Consider the following 19,354-nt stretch of genomic DNA (forward strand, 5'->3'; position numbering starts at 1 on the left):
AGTGCCCACACAGACCTGGATCTTGTATAACATAATTTAATACACTGAGAATCAAGACATATAGGCCAGACTGCTGGTCATGAGATCTCAACTCAGTTTCAGTTTAATCACATCCTGCTCCACATACTTCAAATATAGAGTAGCGACAGGATATGGAGTTAGATCCTCAGATTGTCAGGTTTCATCACTTCCTTTTCACTAATAGCTAATGACTGTTAGCCCAAATTTTACTATGTGTAGAAGACTAATACAAAGCCAAAGTCTTATTTCCTACCTGTCCTTGTCGTGGCTTTTTAAAAGCCATGGCCAGCCTGCCGATGTAGGAACAGGACACGGCAACAGGCCGGCCAGACACACACACAGCGCTGTTGTTGTCGTCCTCCTCATTCATCAGGGCCCAGGGCTCCCAGCGGTACGTACGATTGTCCCGGTCATCCTCGCTATACCCCTCATCGCCCTCCACGGCACAACGCCAGAACCGAACGCGAGAGTCAGAGCAGGTAGTGACAATCAGGTACGGAGCCAGGCACACAGGGTAGATGGAGGAGGAACTCAGATGACCTAGCAGAACGAAGGGGCAGTATGAAATTCAGTTCTGCATTTTCTTGTTAACCTGATTTCTTGGTTTCTACATAACATGTGGCAAATAGATTTTCCGGGTATTTCTTGGAACCTGCCAGACCTGGCTTAAAGATGGACACTTCACATTTTTTATTCTATTTGCAAACATATTCTGCCCTCCAAAAGCAAAAGATCTAACTAACCAGGGTGTAGAACTGAGAGAACTGACTTTACAGTTGTTTCAGCATCCAGCTAAATGAATCAAAGGCATAATAATGGAATTTTTTTGTTTCTTACTGAAGTTATTTATCTAAGGTTGTTTGCCTTTGCACAGCAGAGTTGTCACGATACCCTAAAATTAATGCAGACCATTTGGGATTTTGCCACCTAATGGGCTTTTACAGATTCCTTTTAATGTGGCAACAACAACATGGTGTGAGTCATCATGTGCCCATCCTAACCTGCAGAGGGGGTGGCCCTGGTAACTTCCACCCCATGGGGCAGGTCGAGCCGCTTGCTGTACACCAGCTTGGAGCTCAGGATGAGTTTGCTGGCTGATTGCAAGTTGGCTGTTGAGGCTGACCGAGGCAGGGGTCTGATGGGTGAGGTCTCCGGAGACGAGTCCGCATTCGCAACTTGATTGGGAACCATTAGCTGGCTCTGGAAGCTAAAATCTGGGCTTGGCTCATCTGGAGACAGAGAAGCAGGGATATTACACCTCCAAAAAGGATGTTTCATGTAGATGAAAGAAGGAAGGCTTGACATTTAAAATGTGAATGTCATGATTATAAATGTGCAGAAAACCTGTGCCAGTTCAAATGTGTGTACCCCACACTCACCAACACAGGCCTGCACAGACTGGAGGTGCAGGTGCCACATCTGCAGGACAGAGTTCCTGTTGAGATCTTTTTCTATCACCACCAGGAAGAACTTCTCAGAGAATGGGGCGGGTTGGTAATCTGGATACAATAAAATGACATTATCTTCCTCTTTTGACAATCCAGTTTGAACAAGTATGAGGAAACACATCTATGCATTGTTTTAATTCAACAGTGTGCCGTACCTTCGCCTGATGGAAAGGCCGGTGTGTATGCTTCGGATTCTTTCTGAGGCTTGTAACCTAGAATGAAGTCCTCTTGGAAGACGTGCAGCAGCTGGGTGTTGGCGCCACACTGAATGCACAAGGAAATGGCATCAAAAAGGTTACTATGTCCACTGATCAGTAGGTTTCAGGATTTCAAAGCCCTGAATTTCGGTCCATCACCCATCTGAGGTGGGTGTGAAAAAACACAGAGCAGCTGCTAACCTGATTTGTAATGACGTCCAACTCTATGATGCATCCAGGTCTGGCAGTGGACTGCTGGCTGACGATGTTGAACACTTCGCCCACCAGTTTCTAAACAGAGACAAACATGAAAAATTGTAAAATATCCATTTAGTGTACTGCGTTTGAAACCATTAATGTAGTGAAAGAATATTGCATAATGATTTGTGAAGTACAGGGTAATGCAGGCTCCTGGTTGTTATAAAGCAAGAGATCATCTTTATAAAGAACAGCCATATTCCCAATAAAGTTGACATCTGTCTTACTGTAGACAGAGTACTGTTGTTCTTTTGTGCTTTGGTAACAATTATAAATAAAGGCAATGGGAAGTAGAAAGGAAATGAAAAGCACACAGATGTTGAAAAGCTGGCCTGTATTAAGAATTTAATATCTGAGACAGATGTGGTTATATCACATTTGTGCTGTTTCATGGTTGATGTATGCCCAATAGCAGCCCACAAGCCCTCTTTGGACCCAATTCCTGGTTCTTTGTGAAAATTTAAAGACCCATAGTGTGTGACATGAAGACCTCAACATATAAAAATCACTGAGCAGAAACTCTAAACAGCCATGGTCACATCCCAATGAACGAAAACGCTATTTATTTTGTGTGCAGTGACGCGCGAGTGTGTCCACTCACAGATGTTTCAGGGTCCGACAGCTCATCCAGGAGTTTTCTGGCATCCACCACGGCTTGATAGAGACGCAGGTTTTTACCATCTGATGCCACGAAGCAGGCGCTGGCACTGTTACAGTAAGTTCCTGAGGGACACAACACAATGTTTATAGGTAGGTCCTGCAGTGCCAAACAAAGTATTTAATGTACAATACAGGAAAAAAATGTTTTGTTGTTTTTCTACAAAGTTGAAAGATACTCATATACTGAGCCATGTGCCTATATCATTAATAAACATCTCACAACTTAAAAAGAATTACTTAAAAGATTAAGGTCGTTCCTCGGGCAGCAGAGAGCCAGCATCTAGAGAAACTAGATCAAGGTAGGATCTTAATTGGAATAGGTATATTGTTGCTTTTGAGGCAGAAGTCATGAAAATGTGTTCATATTTCAGAAGGGGATAATGAGGGGAGGAAGGCATAATTAACTTTTTAATAGAAATCTAACATGCAAAACTGGCTTTGATTAACTACTGCATAGAACTGCAGGTATGCGCTTTATCAGCAAGGGTGTGAATATATACTGTGCATACATTTGGCACAGTTTTGCCCTTACAAAAAGTAAACATCATACTGCTATATGACTAAAAGCAGAAGCTCAGATGATTCAGCAAAAGTGAAACTTCCACATTTACATAAAGTTCTTGGAAATTATTTACCCGTAACGAGAATCACTGGGGTTAAAATGTACTTCCACATTAAAAATGTATGGTGTGTTTACCAAGTACAGAGCTGGGCACTAGCGTAGGTAGCCAAGCAACGTTGCTGAAGGCAGAAGTGTGCAGAGAGTTGATTCGAGCCAGTTCTGAGACCCCTCCGGTGCAGGACAGGGGTCCAATGTGGTCCACCCTCCACAAGATCAGCTCACTGTAGATGGCGTTTGGGTCATGGAAGGTCCTTGTTGCTGCATTACGGAGCTGCTTCCTGCTAATAGAAAATGTTTCATGTTTCAAACAGAGGGCAACAAGACCATCATTGATGAACGCATGTCTCAGCATGCTGCAATAAGCATGTGCCTAATCTTTCCTCTCCTTATCTCTTATTTACTTCCTTTCTCTGCGTTCCCACTGTGCTATACCTGGGAAGTCCTTTTGGTAGCGGAAACGTAGGAGGCTGCTCTCCCTCCAGGCTGCTAGGGGCTGAGGGAGGGGTGAGCAGAGCATTATGGTGAGAGGAGGTCAGCAGCAGCGGCAGCACTGTGTGGCAGGCTTGGTCGTTCAGATGGAAGCGGTGGCCGCAGTACCGGAACTTATGTGATACGGTCAGTACGTTGGAGAAGGCAGAGCGCTCAGCAAATGTCACTGCCCACTGCAGACAGAGGGAACCAAAGAATTTAGAGAGGGTTGAGACGGCTGAACACACACAAACATCAATACAGTTCAATAATTTGTAATTATGGAATGCAAATGTGGTGTTGGTGTGAAATTTAAGAGGTAAGGTTTAAGGAATGCATTAAGTTTTTGGAAACACCTTCATCAACAGTGGTCATTTATAAAAACATGTAGGCGCTGACCCTGGCAGTAATAAATGGTGCATCCCCAGCACTCAGCTCTCTTTTACCTGGTTAAGAGATCCATCAACATGCTTTGACACCATCATGACAGCAGGACTGATACCAGGGCGGGGGATTAGAGAGGAGGCCAGTGTGGGTGAACCCAGGCCGGCCGAGACTGAAGCAGAGCGGGAGATATGTTGGACCATCCTCCCCTGCTCCCCTGCGCTGGCACCCTCACCCTCGGACAAAGTGCAGGCGTACATCAGGATGTTTTTACTCAGTGAGTTGGCGTCACCTGTAGGAAATGCCACTGGAATACGGGAGGAAAAGGACACCTGGTGGGAGAGATGGAGGGAAAGAAAACCCATTAGGACCACAGGCACAATAGTATTCTCTTAAGTCCTTTAGCCCTGTAGAGACCTAATTAGCAGTTTATACATACATATAAATGCATGTGTTTGGAAAGTACTGAGCATAAGACTGGATAAATGACTCTTGGATTATACTGCATAAGTTGTGCGAGTGTTTGTAAATGGCTGTTTTTTCTTTAAAGGATCGGTATCAAGTAAAATAAAACTGATTAAATGCTGATCGCTTCTTCACTGTTCTGTTCTACTGTGTTTTGTCCTCCTCAGCCTGCTTGTGTTGCAGCGTCTCTCTCCTTAAGGACAGCTGGTCTCCACAGTGTGAGCATCTCGCTGCATAGTTAAGTGAAAATTGGCATGTGTGAATGTGAAAAATTATTTAAGCACACCAGTGTGTGACTGAGGTTGGCAAAATACACAGATTCACTGAACTCCAAGCTCCAACAAATCTGCTCTCTTTTCTTTCTCAAAAGCAAAGAGCACAACATGAACACAACATTCAGGCAGTAGATTAAATTACATGTTAATAATACAAATTATACTTCATAATATAATATAAATATCACTCAGGAAAGATTGTCAGACCTGTAGGAAATAGTTTCATGAACAATGACACAACAAAGTTTAATAGCCTACATGCACAGAGGCGCACAGTGTCTCTCCGTCGGAGGAAGAAAAAAGGATTATTAGGAGTCTTATGTAAGGCTGGGGGAGTGCTGAGTCACCTTACATTTCAGAAAAAGTTTCACTACAGCTACGCTGCCACTATGTGTGTATGAGCGAGTCAATGGGCAAGTGATTCCCTTTTGAATTTCAAGCAGAAGAGTTACCAAATTGGAAAAAAAAAGTTCCTCGCTTGCTTGTTAAAAGTACAAGCAGGACGCAAAAACTTTCTGTCCCCACATCCTGTCTGATTTCCTGCTCACCTGAACCTGTCTGAAGATGCCCTGGTTGAATTCGTCCAAGTACTTCACATGCCAAACCAGGAAAGATCCATCGGTAGGGTGGATGGTGAACAGCATGTCCGGGCTCTTGTTCCACTCTGTGATCAGAGTCTCCATCTTCCTCTCCAGCAGCATGGAGGGCAGAGGCATGCTAGAGCTGGATCCCGGGGAGGACGCCTTGGTGCTTCCCTGCTCCCCTGGCTCACCCTCCTCACCCTGCTCTGAGGACGCTTTGTCAGACATCTCGTCCAGGTCTAGATAGACAGAAAACAATATGCTTTTTATAACTTGATTTTGCTTTTAAGCCAGCGTGTTTTAGGGAATGTGTGTTGGCCTGGCTGTGGGTCATACCAAAGTCAAATTTCATAGGGGATCCTTCAGGTTCCAGGGGGTCGTCAGTAGTCTGGTCCAGCTGCTGTTCAGAAAACTTGCGTAGCTGCAGCATAAAGAGGTCCATGGAGGAGGTGAAGCTGAGGTCCTTATTGTTGAGCCAGTGAACTACGAAGCCTCCGCCACCAGTGCCATCATCTGGGTTGAACACTGCAGAGTCAGCCAGCACTGGTGGGATATCTGACAGAGGAAGAGGGAGATAAAAAGAAGATGATCTTTATATATGTATGGATACAAGTAGTGAAAAAAGGCTAAATAAAATATAGCTCAAGTTTAAACTAGATTCACAGCTGCACTGAATGTGTTGCTCACTAATGTGAGTCATTTATTTTCAGTCACAGACGCCATTTGTGCTGTATCACTCACTGTTGCACAACGTGCATTTTGTGCAAAACAAATTCTGTTTTTATACTCATTTTCTTATGTTTTGCAACAAAGCCATTTCTTTAATTTAAGCTTTAAAACAACAAAAAAAAAATCAAACTATCAGATACTATAATAGAATAAATCTTTAAATGATCATCTCAGGGGATCTCTACTATCAACTAATCTGCAAAGAAACCCTTACATGGTCAATAGTGCAACTACACATGAAATGCTGCTAGGCGAACTCCGACAGACCCCCTACCTGTGTTGGGGTTAATACTGGCCGAGATATGGAAGTGACACAGGGCGTTGGCATGATGAGCGATGTGGCGGTGAGTGTGTGTGTCTTGAGTGCCAAGCTGAGAGGGCAGCAGCTCACTGTGTGCCACCAGAGCAGAGGACCGTCGCCGGCCCCGGCGCAGATGCTTCAGATGGTGGATTGACTAAGCAAGAATAACACAGGAGAAAAAAACATAGAGAGCAGGTTTATATAAATTTGCCGCCAGGAATTTTGTATTTTCTTTAATTAGTTATGTCTGGTTAGTTCTGACTGCGTAAGTAAGTGCACCTCTAAAGCATGCTGGATCTTGTCCTTATTGCCTGCCAGTCCTGGCAGGCTGGAGCTGAAGGATTGTGTGTTCTCAGAGATCTGTCCTCCGAGCAGGCTGTCTTCTGGTAGCAGTGTCTCTGACCACAACCTACACACACCATCCTCGCAGGATGTCAGCAACACATTGCACACCGAACCCCTAGAAAAAAAACAGGAGAATGCAACTCTTACACAATCAGTAATTACTTTTTCGAAGGAAAGGCTGAGGTGAGATACAAGGACATTGTATCATTAAACTGATGAAATTACTGATTCCCTCAGCAGGACAGCCAAACAGAGAACTGCCTCTCACTGGCTGCTTCCACCACTGAATAAACATTCTCAATTTGCTGACCAGACACGGATAAGTGTAAATGGTGCAAATTTTCCAGTCATACAGAAACTTGTGGTGATCATCAGCTACATGTAATAACCGCCTGTCTGCTGTGTGTGACAGTTCTAAGGGAAGCTTATCAAAACTCGGTAACACCAGTGGTGGCTGGTGTTCTGGGAAAATTCTTACAGCTGTGAAAATGTTAGTGACAAGCCTAATACACAAATTATATGTACTTTCTGTCACATTCCAGAGTACAGAGGGCTGACAACTCCTGACAGCGGTAACCATGGGTGAATTACAAAACTTTGCAGTCAGGCATAGTCTACACCAGTGGTTCCCAACTGGTGGGTCGCAGTCCAAAAGTGGGTCGCAGGTGCATTCTGAATGGACTGCAAGTGACTTGAAAACATGTCAAGATTGTAAAAATAAACTTTATTTGAAAGTACAGTGAATTTCCTAAGTGCCCTTTCCTGCTGTACAATGAGTGACTAACAGGCAGCTACTTGACAGAGACAGCAAACCAGCTGGACGACATGGCCAAGCGCAAGTATGACACTGAATATATTAAAATGTGTGGACCTTGAATTAATGACTAAGGAGAAATCTGGACCCCATGGCTGGACCAGTTGGGAACCACTGATCTGCCCTTTGCATGAATACAGCTTTTTTAGTGTTGTATACAAGAACATAAACTGAAATCACTGTAAACTTGCCATAAAAGTAATGTATGCAAGGTATTAAAAATGGGTGATCAGGACAGTGTTTCATTATTTTTGTTGCAACTTTGATTCCTTCAAATTTACCCTAACAAACACAGAAATGTATAACAGACAAGATACACAAAATTTAGTCAATATTAGCATTATACACAGTTAAGAATTGTACACTTCTGTTCATTAACACTTGATTCAAAAGAGAGATGTAAAAAATAATTAAATAAATAAACATGTCACTGGCCATCCTTACTGTGCGATCATGTGTGCTTTCTTACTTGGGCATGTACTTGCTGGTCTTCCTCCAGGACATACCAGTGACCGAGCGAGGATGAGCCAGGTAAACAAAGGAGAAGTTAACAGGAAGAGGCTTTTTATCGGAGGGTTCCTGGACCACCACTGCAGAGCGCCAGCCCGTGGTGGGATACCACACCTTGAGTAAACAGTCATCCTGCATATGCAAACACACGCACGAATATAGATTATATAAAAACATCACCGCAGACCATACAATTACAATTTATTAACATTTGTTGTTTTGCAACATGTTTACGTGAATGTACCTTTCCAACTGTTGCAACGTACTCCCCATCAGGAGACCACTTGGCAATGTGAACAGATGCAGCCGTCCTGAGAGGCACACAAGCACAAACAACAGCATGAGCTATATTCACTTCTCCATGGGAAACTTTCTAAGAAACAAACACACGAGTGATTCTTCCGTCAGCTGTTAGCGTGTGTGCTCGGTTACGTTGTGCATGAGCTATTGCTGGAAATTTCACAGCTTGCACTTCCCTGTTCTGGTGGCTTTCCAGGGCATGCACATGTGTCATCAGATGACAATTACTAAGATGGCATTGTATGTCTGTTTGCACAGCTTTTAAAGCACAGGCCACAGACTCAAAAGACTGGCTTACAACAGTGCATACAAACCTTTAATGTGAGGCTGAGTGCAGATGAATTTGGATAATAAGTAACCGTATATACGTTTTTATCAGTAGAAAATTATGTAATTCCTCAAAATTAATATCTGTCTGCACAGGGCAGGGACTAACTCTTTACTGCATCACAGAAAAAAAACAGAAGATATCAGCTGACTGCAAAAGATGAAAACATTATGCCTCCCTTTTATTTCCAACTAAACAAAGAGAAAAGTGCACACATGTAAAATCTGACTCATCTGACAGTGCTCAGAAAAATCCACTTCAATTTTGAGTATTTTTAAACATGAGCAAAATATTTTTTTCACTTACAATCACCTGTGACAAAACCTGGCTGAACAGAGCTTTTACTGACTTGACATTTATAGACACACTCAGACACACTCAGCCAACTACAGTGTCTGGATATTTATATATATCTGCTTCGTCAACTGCACTACAAGACCATCTTCTTCAAAAGCAACTCTCTGAGTAACTGCACTTGGCTCTGCACCAGATCATCTTTGGATTTTGATTCTGCTATTGACCTAATGTACATAACGTTTTCAATCCATGTCAATCAAATCGGATGCTCTTACAGTATGTGCCAAAGCAAAAAATAAAAAACGTACTTGCACTGCCAGACACAGTTCCAGTCATTGAGGACAGGGTGGGGCTTGTCGTCAGTCAACTGCCCATCCTCCTCCTCTATCAGGGCATCTGTCAGCGGAGGAGCCCACAGCTGGAGCCGCTCGGTTGCTGCTAGGATACGGTTCCCTGCAGACACAAAAGCAGTATGTTACACACCTCTCGTCCCGCGCTGACTACTACAATACACAGAGCCACATGCACACTGTGACTGTTACATAATGCAGATTGCACATGTCGTTCCAGACAAACCGCAGGGGGCTGTAATAGGAGCTGCGCGTAGTGTGGATTAATTTAGTCAGTCGGTGAATCAGTTAAACACAGAAAGCATCGGCGTACCTTGTGGGTCCCAGGCCAGGTTGTAGGTGATGGCATCAAGGAAGAACTGTCCTGTCTTTTGCCACTGATAGTTAAGCTGCTGTTAGTGATAGGAGAGTGACACACCATGCAATGTTATTGGCACACGAGTGTGACTAAGCTCACAAGGTATTGATTCAAACCACTATGTATATGTCTCAAATACAGACATTCCTGCTCACCTTGTGGCGTTTGTTTGGGTTGGTAGAAAGAGGTTCAAAGATGCAGACTGTGTTTCCGTAGGACGCAGCAATCTAAAAATAAAGAGCTGTGTTCATCATCACAACATTACTCACCCCATCAGTGCTTCTGCAAAGCCATTCCCACAGGAGAGGGGAAGGTGGGGAGTGGTGCGGGAGAGCAGGATAGCGAGGAGAGGAGAGGAGAGGAGAGCACGGGCAGTACAAGACAGGGGCAAACGCAGGGCTAAATGTATTTCTTTTTTGCTCAGCGTAATTCATAATGTCTTCTGGCTGCACGGAAAAACTGCGAGTGGGAGCGTGTCTCAGTGTGCAGTCAACACTTACCCTGCCAAGCTGGTGGGAGCACTCCACACAGCCCACCTGTATGTTTCCATTCTGAGCTCCCGGGATAATCTGCACACAGTCGAAGTCGCTGGCCAAGATCACTACATCACAACCTGAGCCGTAAGCCTGAAAGAGGAATGGGCACAGGAAGAAGAACCAAATCAGATCAAGCCGCAGTGAATAAATGAAAATGAACTGCTGAAACTTAAAATGGTAAACATCACTTAGGGCTGGGCACAGGGTTGGAAATTAACACTCGCCAAGCACCAAATGTGGGTAGATTTTTCAATTTGGTGAGTAAATCTTGCCACACTGTCTGGTACATGTTTGTACCAAAATAGTCATATAATATAAAACTATGCTGAGTCTTTACAATTAATGTGAGCTGTGTTCTGCTGCTCCTCCCCTGTCTGTGTTGGAGCATGGCACACACACACACACACACACACACACACTACAGATGTGTTTTTACATGCATTGTGCCATGAAACTGACCAAGCACTCCTACTGTTGCAGCACTGTTAACTGTGCAAGACATCAGCTGATCTGCGAAAGTATCACTTTCCACCTGTCTGCTGCCACCACTGCACCCTGCACCCATATTTATGAAGGTGATAAAATAGTAACACGAAGGCTCTGTTGTCTTCACCAAGACGGCAAACTCTTTGTTGCCTCCCACACTTTTAACTATAGTGCATTACAGCTTCACTCCTTCTGTTATTAGCTTTCACAATAAAAAGCACTCGACATGTACGCTGCATCACTGCTGTGAATTTTGCTCAGGCCTTTTTTTAAAAAAATGGATTTAACATAATGTGTTATTATCACAATGAAATGGACTGAAACAAATATACATCTTACAAAAAGTACAGGTAGAGGAAAAAATCGTTACAGCACAGTATTGCAATATTTTCATTATATAAATTATTAATATTCCAAAAACAAATTTAACTTTAGGCAGCCTGCTAATATAATATAATCAACTGTTTTTTTTGTCCACTAGATACATTTTACTGCTGCTGCTGCAAAAAAAAAAGGCTGACATGAGATGAACAGACTGAAAACTTTTTTATCTTACTAGATAAAAAAGTGTTCCTTTGGCAACATAATTTACAGTTGAAAAAAAGTAATAAATCCCAATATATTTTATCGCAATGCTCAGCATATTGCAACATATTTAAAATCGTATCGTAAATAATATCGTATCATAGATCCTCTAGTGATTCCCACCTCTACAAGAAAACAATATATTATTTTGACCAGCAAAAAACTAAGCTTGACCAGTGGATTTTTCGTCTACCAGTTCCCTTGGCCGGTGAGTCAAAGAGTTAATGTCGGACCCTGGCTCTGCAATATATCGATATTATATCAATATCGTAATAAGAGACTAAATATTGTCTTAGATTTTGGATATCATAAGTATTGTCTTTTCCCTGTCTTAAAGGCTGCAATACAACAAAGTAATGTAATGTGCTGACTGTTCAAATGATATCACTCTTCTAGCTTACTAAGTCCTTATATCCACATTACTGATGATTATTTATCAAAAATCACATTGTTCATTGTGTAAATATGTCGTGAGAGCACCAATCATCAACCTTACAATATTGTTGCAAAATCAATATCATGGTATTTGGTCAAACATTTCGTAATATTTGATTTTCTGGCAGTTATCTTAAACCACCACCATATCACTGACAGGTAGTGGTGATAAAACTATCACAAAAACTGCACAACATCACAGTAAAACTATCATTAGGTGCTGTTTTACAGATCAACTGCATGAAAAAAAAGTAACACCTACTCATGTGCAATAAGCAGACACACACAGTACATGCTGATTACCCACGCTTAACAGGCAAACCTGTGTTTGGATTATGGGCAGTAAAGTAAGATGATACAATGGTGTTCGCTGGCAGTTGGCAACTGTGTGTAGAATGGCAGCAATGGCAGCAGCACCTGGGAGACAGGCAAGCTGGCCTCGAAGCAACAGTACAGTCAGGATGACGGCTTGTGTCTTTCATTATTCAGGAGAACAGGAGGAGAGGCTGGGAACCACTGGGTCACACAGCGGGACAACGTTACAGCCAGAGGTATAATATAAAGTGACAGCAGAGGATGAAGTTATAGTGAAGATTGTCACGTAGGATTGTACTTTAAATACCATGACATTATATGTGAAACAGGTAGAAAGAGAAGGAAGGGAGGAGCACTCTGTGCTTTACTATTACTGCGGCATTTGCTCCTGCACATTACAACTGGAATTAAAAGCGGTCACCGTCACGCACGGTCTAGGACTGCTCTGTACCTCTAACACACACCCCAACACACACACACGCAAGACTATGTGTGAGTCCATTCTACTGTCTTTGTCAGGGAGCTAATTTGGAGCTGGTAGGACCTTGAGCCATGCTGGTACTGTAATCATGAGTATGTATCTGCCTCAAACAGAATGACCTATCATCACCGCTTTGTTCTGTTGGTTTGGGCTTGTGTGTGTCCTGTATTTCTTTCAACATCCACAAATCTACCTGCACACAGAACAACAAGGTACCGATGGAGAGCAATACAAAGATGATTCATCAGTAGTAGAAGCATAATACTTTAAGGCATCATGGAACACTGACACAACTTAATATATAGCCTAGATGGAAGATTTAACAATGGAGCGGCAAAGCGTGGCCTGCGGCAAGCTGCCATGGAATATCTATGGAAAGCTGCAGCAGTACACAAAGTCCGGTGCCCGCCTGAAACACATACACACGCCTCTCTGCCGCAGAAAAATGGAATTATTGGTGAGCTGTGCTTCGCCGCTGCTTGGTGTGTTTTCAGCATAACAGCACAAACAACCAGGGCAAAAAATGTCATTAGTGTCTTCATCAGCTAAGAAATTTTCAGTCAGTTTCTAGATCAGTTGCTTTTATGTTTGTTTTGGGGTCTTCTAATAGGGAGTGAGATACTCAACAGTCATTACTAGAAAATTACATCTTCCATCTGTAGCAGCAAAATAATGGTTTGCTTTGGTCTTTATTAAACACTAGATTTGAAGTGATCTCTCTGTATGACAGTGTTTTCCTGCTGAGGGGTGAAACTATTAAGGAGACAGAGACTTGAAACCTTACAACTATTAGTCAACAAAGAATTTATTCCAATCAAAGGCAGCCCTTCAACAAATACAATAGAGGAATGAAGCCCATTCTAATTAAAAGTTTTGCCAGCAGCCAGGATATTTATTTAATTCAGTAATGGGCAGCATTTAGAGCAAACTGATTCTGTCTATGAATGTACTTGGATCCACACCCAGGAATGTGTAGCTCACAAATCTGCTGACTTAATGAGTACAACCCTGAAGCAGCAAGGTTTCCTTCCTGTCAGTCATGTAAGCTGCTTACATCAAGAACGCTGCTGCCTTTGTGTAAATATTACCTCTGTATAACACATTAACACTCACAAAGCAGTTGCATCTCTGGTGGAAACAACTGCAAGTGAACAATATTCTTTTTACTACTGTCAAGTGGAGTCATGTGACCTTTTTGCTTGAATTGCTTTTTACCTGGCCCTTCTGGGAGCACACTACGGAGCTGTTCAAGGGTTTTCAGACATTCCAATACTGCACTTTCAAGTTAGCCAGAGATATAGTAGGTGAGAAAAAGGCTATCAATATGTCATGGTCTCTTTTGCTGTCTGATGTAACAAAAACATCTCTCACTGACTCACAGATCTGGGCTGGTTTCTTTGGCCCAACTCTGGGAAACCCCTGTATCATGCTTTAAGATCAGTCAGTGAAGTCTATTTCTAGTCTGTTAGAAGACAGCATGGTCATCCACATGCTATGTGGAGAGGTGCTGTATGTAATTCTAGAGATGAATACTTGATTGTTGAGTCTCATTTCCCAGGTCATCAGATACCAGTGCTTTGGGTTGGTGGTTCAGCGCGACTACCAACCCAAGGCTGTCGGTATTTGACAACCACTGTTAGGTTAATGTATTTGAGAAGAAATGGGTAAATGAGGTTGTGCGCTGTAAAAATGAAAGTAGATAAGAGGAAGAGTCAGAGATCACTTCTGCCTTTCCACCTAATGCCCCTCATTCCAATGCCTTACGCAATCATGCAAGCATGCTCCAAAACCCCAGCTGCTACCGTGTGTACCATTTTCATGTTTGTGCTAGCAAGCTGGCTTTGAGCTGTCCTCAAAAGCTATAGCTGCAAATATTTAAAAAAAGAAAAAACATAAAATGATCAATTCTGACCCGTAGTAGCCTGGTGTCTCTGTCAATCTACATTAAGGCATTATCCCAGGCTAAAGCACAGACCTGTACTTTGATCCCACTGTCTATGGTCGGATCATATGAGCCTTGTTTTCTCTGCAGTATGACTGCAGTCAAGCAGTGGGCATTAAAAGCCAAACTACACCAGGTCCAGCTTCGATCCGTCTCCATTCTGCCTGTTGGTCATAACATATCTTACTTAATCAATATATCCAGCTGGCTAAATGTGCAGCCACTTAATGGATCTGGAAACACAGGCAAGGGTGATAATGCTCTTTTGTTTGTCTACCCCTGGTCAGCAGCTTATCAAAAACTACAGGAACAGATTTTAAAGTAGTTTGTTGGACATTTACACCTCAGGCTAAGGGATTGTTTTAAGCTTGGATTTGGAGCAACATCTTCACTATGTCATCATCTATAATGCACATTATATTTTGGCTTATAAATATTAAATTGTAAGACAGAGAAGCAACTTTTCTTCCCCCTAAATTCCTCAGTTTGGTGTCTGCCGCTCCCATTTCTGTCAGATTTTCCTGTTATTCTGAATTCAGGCACTTAAATGATGAACTTGGAAAAGGTTAGTCATTCATGTTTACAACACTGCTCTGTAAATGGCGTCCAAAATCTTGTATTCATGGCCAATTTGACATAAAATGCCATCACTCCGTACCTGAATGCACTGAGCAACTGCAACCGAATTTTGAAGACATGCACAATATCTGCCTGTAGCTTTCCAACAAAATTCTGGAGCATTCTGCCATTACAATATATATCACTACAGTCACATATTTAATTTGAAAGGCCGTAGGTCATGAGTCTGAAACACAAATGCAAATTTCATATTTTCACAATACACAGAAACCTGAATATTTCCAGACAGGATATAAGTAATCTCAGGAAATCACATCTGCCTTCAGCCAGTTGACGTCACTGTCTTAGATTATGTAACCATATCTGTATTCTGATGTAGTCTAAGATCCAGATGCAGGATAAATATTCTCCATTATCAAAATAACAAAAATTAGAGGAATATGGAGCCTCAGTGGGGGCGTGTACTCTGTGGGGCGTGTACTCTCTCCCTGTGCTTTGAAGTTTACACAAGTCTTCTATTTTTAGAGGATCACACATCTGCAGCTCTGCATATCAAACCCACTGGGCTGTTTGTCTGTACATTTACAAAATCAACCACAGATCAAAAAGCATTGTAAGAGACATTAAAAATAGTCTTTAAAACTCAGATTTTTACAGTCCTAGTTTAACTTTAGTCCTCGGGGTTTAACTTGTAATGTAAACAACAGACACAAATCACAGTGAATACACAAAAAGACAAACAGTTGTTCTGTCGTATTTGTCATTCAATAGACTGAACCATTTAGAATAAAAATATGACGCAGCAATTTGTGTAATTGGAATTAGTGAATTAGTGAAAATCAACCGACATTATGTTTTCATGGTGATAAAGAATGCCATTTTCTTTTGTCTAAATAATGAGCGCATCTCTTCTTACTTCTCGCCACCTTGTTCCTTCTTATCAATCCTTGTAACTACAGTGAGATCTCAACAAAAGACTTTATCCACCACCATCTATTGGCCCACTGGACCAGCAACAACAGGGCACCTTCGTTTTACTGTGCATCATTCAAACTCCATTTAACTATACGTCTTTCACTTTCTGTCAATGTGTCAAGAGCGAAGCACGCAACATTCAGAGGCCGAAACCAATAGCATGGAGAGAGAATGATTCCATATTCAATGAGGCTCTAGCTTCATGCTCGCTCATTTGAACTGATGCATTCATGGCTGCTGTAAGTTAGGTGTGCGTGTGTGTATGTGTGTATGTCAGGGTCTGGCCTATGAGCCCTGGGGGTCAGCGTGACTGTAACTGCATTGGACATGATGTCTAGTGTTCTTCAAATACCCTCTCAGACACAGAAAGAAAACACCAGGCATAGAAACTGTGGCCCTGTGGCAACGTGCAAGGCTTTAGCTTCACAACCTACTCTGTCCTATGCTGTTGAGCAGATATGACCCGAGGTACTCAGCTCGCCTGTTTACATTCAAATAGCCTTGATCTGGGGTCAGTGTAAGGGGAGAGGGGGGACAGAAATGAACAGAGCAATGAATTACTGCGCTATAATCTAGGGAACCAATGGAATCAGACATGAGTGAGGTGAGGGTGTCTGTATATCTATAATAAAAAAAAAAAAAAAGGTAAAAATGTAACAACAACATCTACAAAACAAAACACCATTTTGCTAATAGGCAGCGGGAACAGACCAAGCCCAGATTTGGCAGCCATTAGACAGACTCACAGTGTTCTCAGCATGAGGGAATGGTGGCATGAAACAGAGCTGCTCAAGAATTTACTGTGAGCCTGCATTGGCAGAAATTAACTAATGCATTCACATTACTTTTGGTGTGAACTAGGGTCATAAAATGTTTATGAATCAGGTCCTTGTGATTGGCAGGGCGGCGACAACCTATGTGGTCATCAACACAGCAAAACTCATGACATAACTGTTTCCATCTGGAACCAATCTTTAACTGAAAGACTCTCCTGTCTGGTTTCTGTTATGTAACAAGAAAGTGCAAGCACATTTTCTCACCTTGCAAACTTTTAAAGCTTCGGGTAAATACTATCCTAGAGAATGTAACTATGTCATATGTATATGTGGCTTTTGAGGGGTTTGCCAAATTAGATGTGATGGAAGATCATGCAGCTATCAATAACGTCACCATCAGTCATGTTCTGCTCGCAATACAAGAGCTGACTCAGGATGTAGTTATGCTTTCTACTGCGCTCTTGAGTTTTTCCTTCAAGCGACCTATTTTTAAGGAAAAAGAGACAACATTTGTTGGGGGTATGAACTATTGTGCAGCTTGTCCTACTTGCCACCACAACAGAGGCTCTAATATCAGCGCACAGGTTCTTCCCATGTCTCATTGCACTTAATGGAATAATGACAGAGCCTCTCGGTCCTGTCAACTTGAGGCACAAAGAGAAATGTTGGGAAGTTGCCAGACCTCAGACAGACAGAGAGTATATAGCCCAAAGAGGTGAATGAATAACAGGCACATGATTTGGCTCAAGGTATAGTGTTTGATCAGCATATGTGCAAAAGACTAGATGGCATGATTTGAGCAAATCTAAGTGTATTATATTCCTCAAAATGATGACAGATGGCACCACGTTTTTGAATATGTCATATCCAGCACCAAAACACAGCCATCCAGCCCTCTAGCTCATGTATCCATATATGGCTCTCTACGTCATGGCTGGCGCAGCTGATGCTAGGATGACAGCGAGCTAATGATCCGTGAGGAGGATTTAACGCCAAATGGTAGCGAGCTTAGCTAGTCCTGCATCCAAACTAAACACAGCATTTTATCCCGTGGCGGTGCGCAATATTATCCGCCCATATCCACCTGAAATGTGCACTGCGAAAATTTCGCCGGAGCGTGTCCCATTGCAAATATTTGCCAATAATGTTATGGCTGCGCAAAGGGATTCCCTGGCTGTAATTCTAATGTAACGAGATGCAGCTAAAGGTCATTTGAGTGGCTAGCGTTATCTGTCTCGGAGCGATAAATAATACAACGCTCCCCTAAAAGGACAGATGCTGACATTACCGTTGAGCACCTACTCGAGGATGTTAGCTTGTCAATGTCGGGAGTGACTGTCAAGGTAAACGACAGAGGGTTTGTGATAAGGATGCCCCGAGTAGTCTCGACTCACTGTTTGTGAATCCCTCGGTGCGGCAGTGTGGCTAGCACACCGCTGCCCGGCTAGCCAGCGCTTTAGCTCGCTAGCCAGCCTCGTTTACAGCCAATAGAACGATAGCTAGCTAACTACCCAGCTAGCTAGTCAGCCGTTAGCTTCAACGGGTGTCATCTCGAGCACATAATATCAAAATAAAACCTCACCGTGAACGGAATGTCATTCACGCTTCCCACCGAATAGCAGCAGTCTCCAGGGTTTACAGCTCCCGTCAGCACCTGATGCAGATGCATTTTCCTTATATTTTAGCAGCAGATGGTGGGGCTTTTTTTAATTATTAATAGCGAGTCCACCCTTTCGGTTTCTCCATCTAGCAACGACTGGGAATTCCATCAGTAGCGTTAACGTTGTCCTCGGCCCGGCAGCGTCGTCTTCCAGTACAGAGGGAAAAGGTTGCGGTGAATCAGTGTTCGACCCGTGTGAATGTATCTTCACCTGGCCCTGTCATCTATTCAAACATGTACAACGGGCCGCCCGTCGCCTCTCGCTGTCAACACCATCCCTACGATTAATCGTGAGAGCAGAGGCAGTGGGATCTCTGCAGCGAACCTGACATGCGCGTTCCCGACGTTGTCAAGGCACGACTGAATGGCCATAGAAATTTGACATCTAGAGTGGGAACACCTACTACTGAACCTCACTCAACTCTCACTCAGGCCATATTTCTCAACTAAAGACACACATAACTACGCTGTCTTATCCATTCTTTAAAACTACCTAAAAACGCATTTTAATGATCAATCATGCTTCCTTCCGGTGCATTGTATAGCTGATCTAGTATTATTTTTCTATGTCTACGGCGCGCCAGTTAGTAGAGCACCCCTCTCCTCGGCGATTTGAGTTCATTGATCATAAATGTAGGATCTGGGGTAAAACCAAAACTGATAGGGCAGTACATTTGTTTGTGACCGAAAATAAGTTACTGACTGAGAATAGAAGAAAACTGCAGACATAAAAAAAAAAAAAAAAACACTAAAATGCATTAGGGAGCAGCCTTACTGTAAGAGTTACTAATGTATGGAGCTGTATTGTTGTCTTATATCCTCCTGAGACTTTTGTTTATTAATATGCATTTTTAATTTCTCCTAGCTATTTGG

At 42.7% G+C, this 19,354-nt stretch overlaps 1 protein-coding gene across 8 annotated transcripts in view; it reads right to left on the reverse strand.

Annotated features, from left to right (window-relative positions):
* dmxl2 (Dmx-like 2) overlaps nt 1–18,783 on the reverse strand; it is a 44,007-nt gene extending 25,224 nt beyond the window's left edge. For 4 of the 8 annotated variants that reach the window (XM_050032845.1, XM_050032767.1, XM_050032679.1 and 1 more), the window contains exons 1-20: nt 18,404–18,783; nt 10,212–10,337; nt 9,867–9,938; nt 9,667–9,745; nt 9,312–9,456; nt 8,323–8,389; nt 8,038–8,210; nt 6,689–6,869; nt 6,383–6,563; nt 5,716–5,934; nt 5,347–5,618; nt 4,121–4,390; nt 3,639–3,868; nt 3,282–3,487; nt 2,526–2,647; nt 1,868–1,957; nt 1,625–1,733; nt 1,401–1,520; nt 1,023–1,250; nt 275–561 (exon numbers count right to left, since the gene is read on the reverse strand). In XM_050032845.1, the coding sequence (XP_049888802.1) occupies nt 275–561; nt 1,023–1,250; nt 1,401–1,520; nt 1,625–1,733; nt 1,868–1,957; nt 2,526–2,647; nt 3,282–3,487; nt 3,639–3,868; nt 4,121–4,390; nt 5,347–5,618; nt 5,716–5,934; nt 6,383–6,563; nt 6,689–6,869; nt 8,038–8,210; nt 8,323–8,389; nt 9,312–9,456; nt 9,667–9,745; nt 9,867–9,938; nt 10,212–10,337; nt 18,404–18,490 (3,264 nt within the window). In that variant the 5' untranslated portion in view covers nt 18,491–18,783. The remainder of the gene's footprint in view (nt 1–274; nt 562–1,022; nt 1,251–1,400; nt 1,521–1,624; nt 1,734–1,867; nt 1,958–2,525; nt 2,648–3,281; nt 3,488–3,638; nt 3,869–4,120; nt 4,391–5,346; nt 5,619–5,715; nt 5,935–6,382; nt 6,564–6,688; nt 6,870–8,037; nt 8,211–8,322; nt 8,390–9,311; nt 9,457–9,666; nt 9,746–9,866; nt 9,939–10,211; nt 10,338–18,403) is intronic. The other 4 variants (XM_050032924.1, XM_050033005.1, XM_050032515.1 and 1 more) reach the window with 2 other exon arrangements.
* Between the last annotated feature and the right edge of the window lie 571 nt (nt 18,784–19,354).

The sequence above is a fragment of the Epinephelus moara genome, chromosome 1, assembly GCF_006386435.1.
Source record: "Epinephelus moara isolate mb chromosome 1, YSFRI_EMoa_1.0, whole genome shotgun sequence".
Taxonomy (NCBI): Eukaryota; Metazoa; Chordata; class Actinopteri; order Perciformes; family Serranidae; genus Epinephelus; species Epinephelus moara.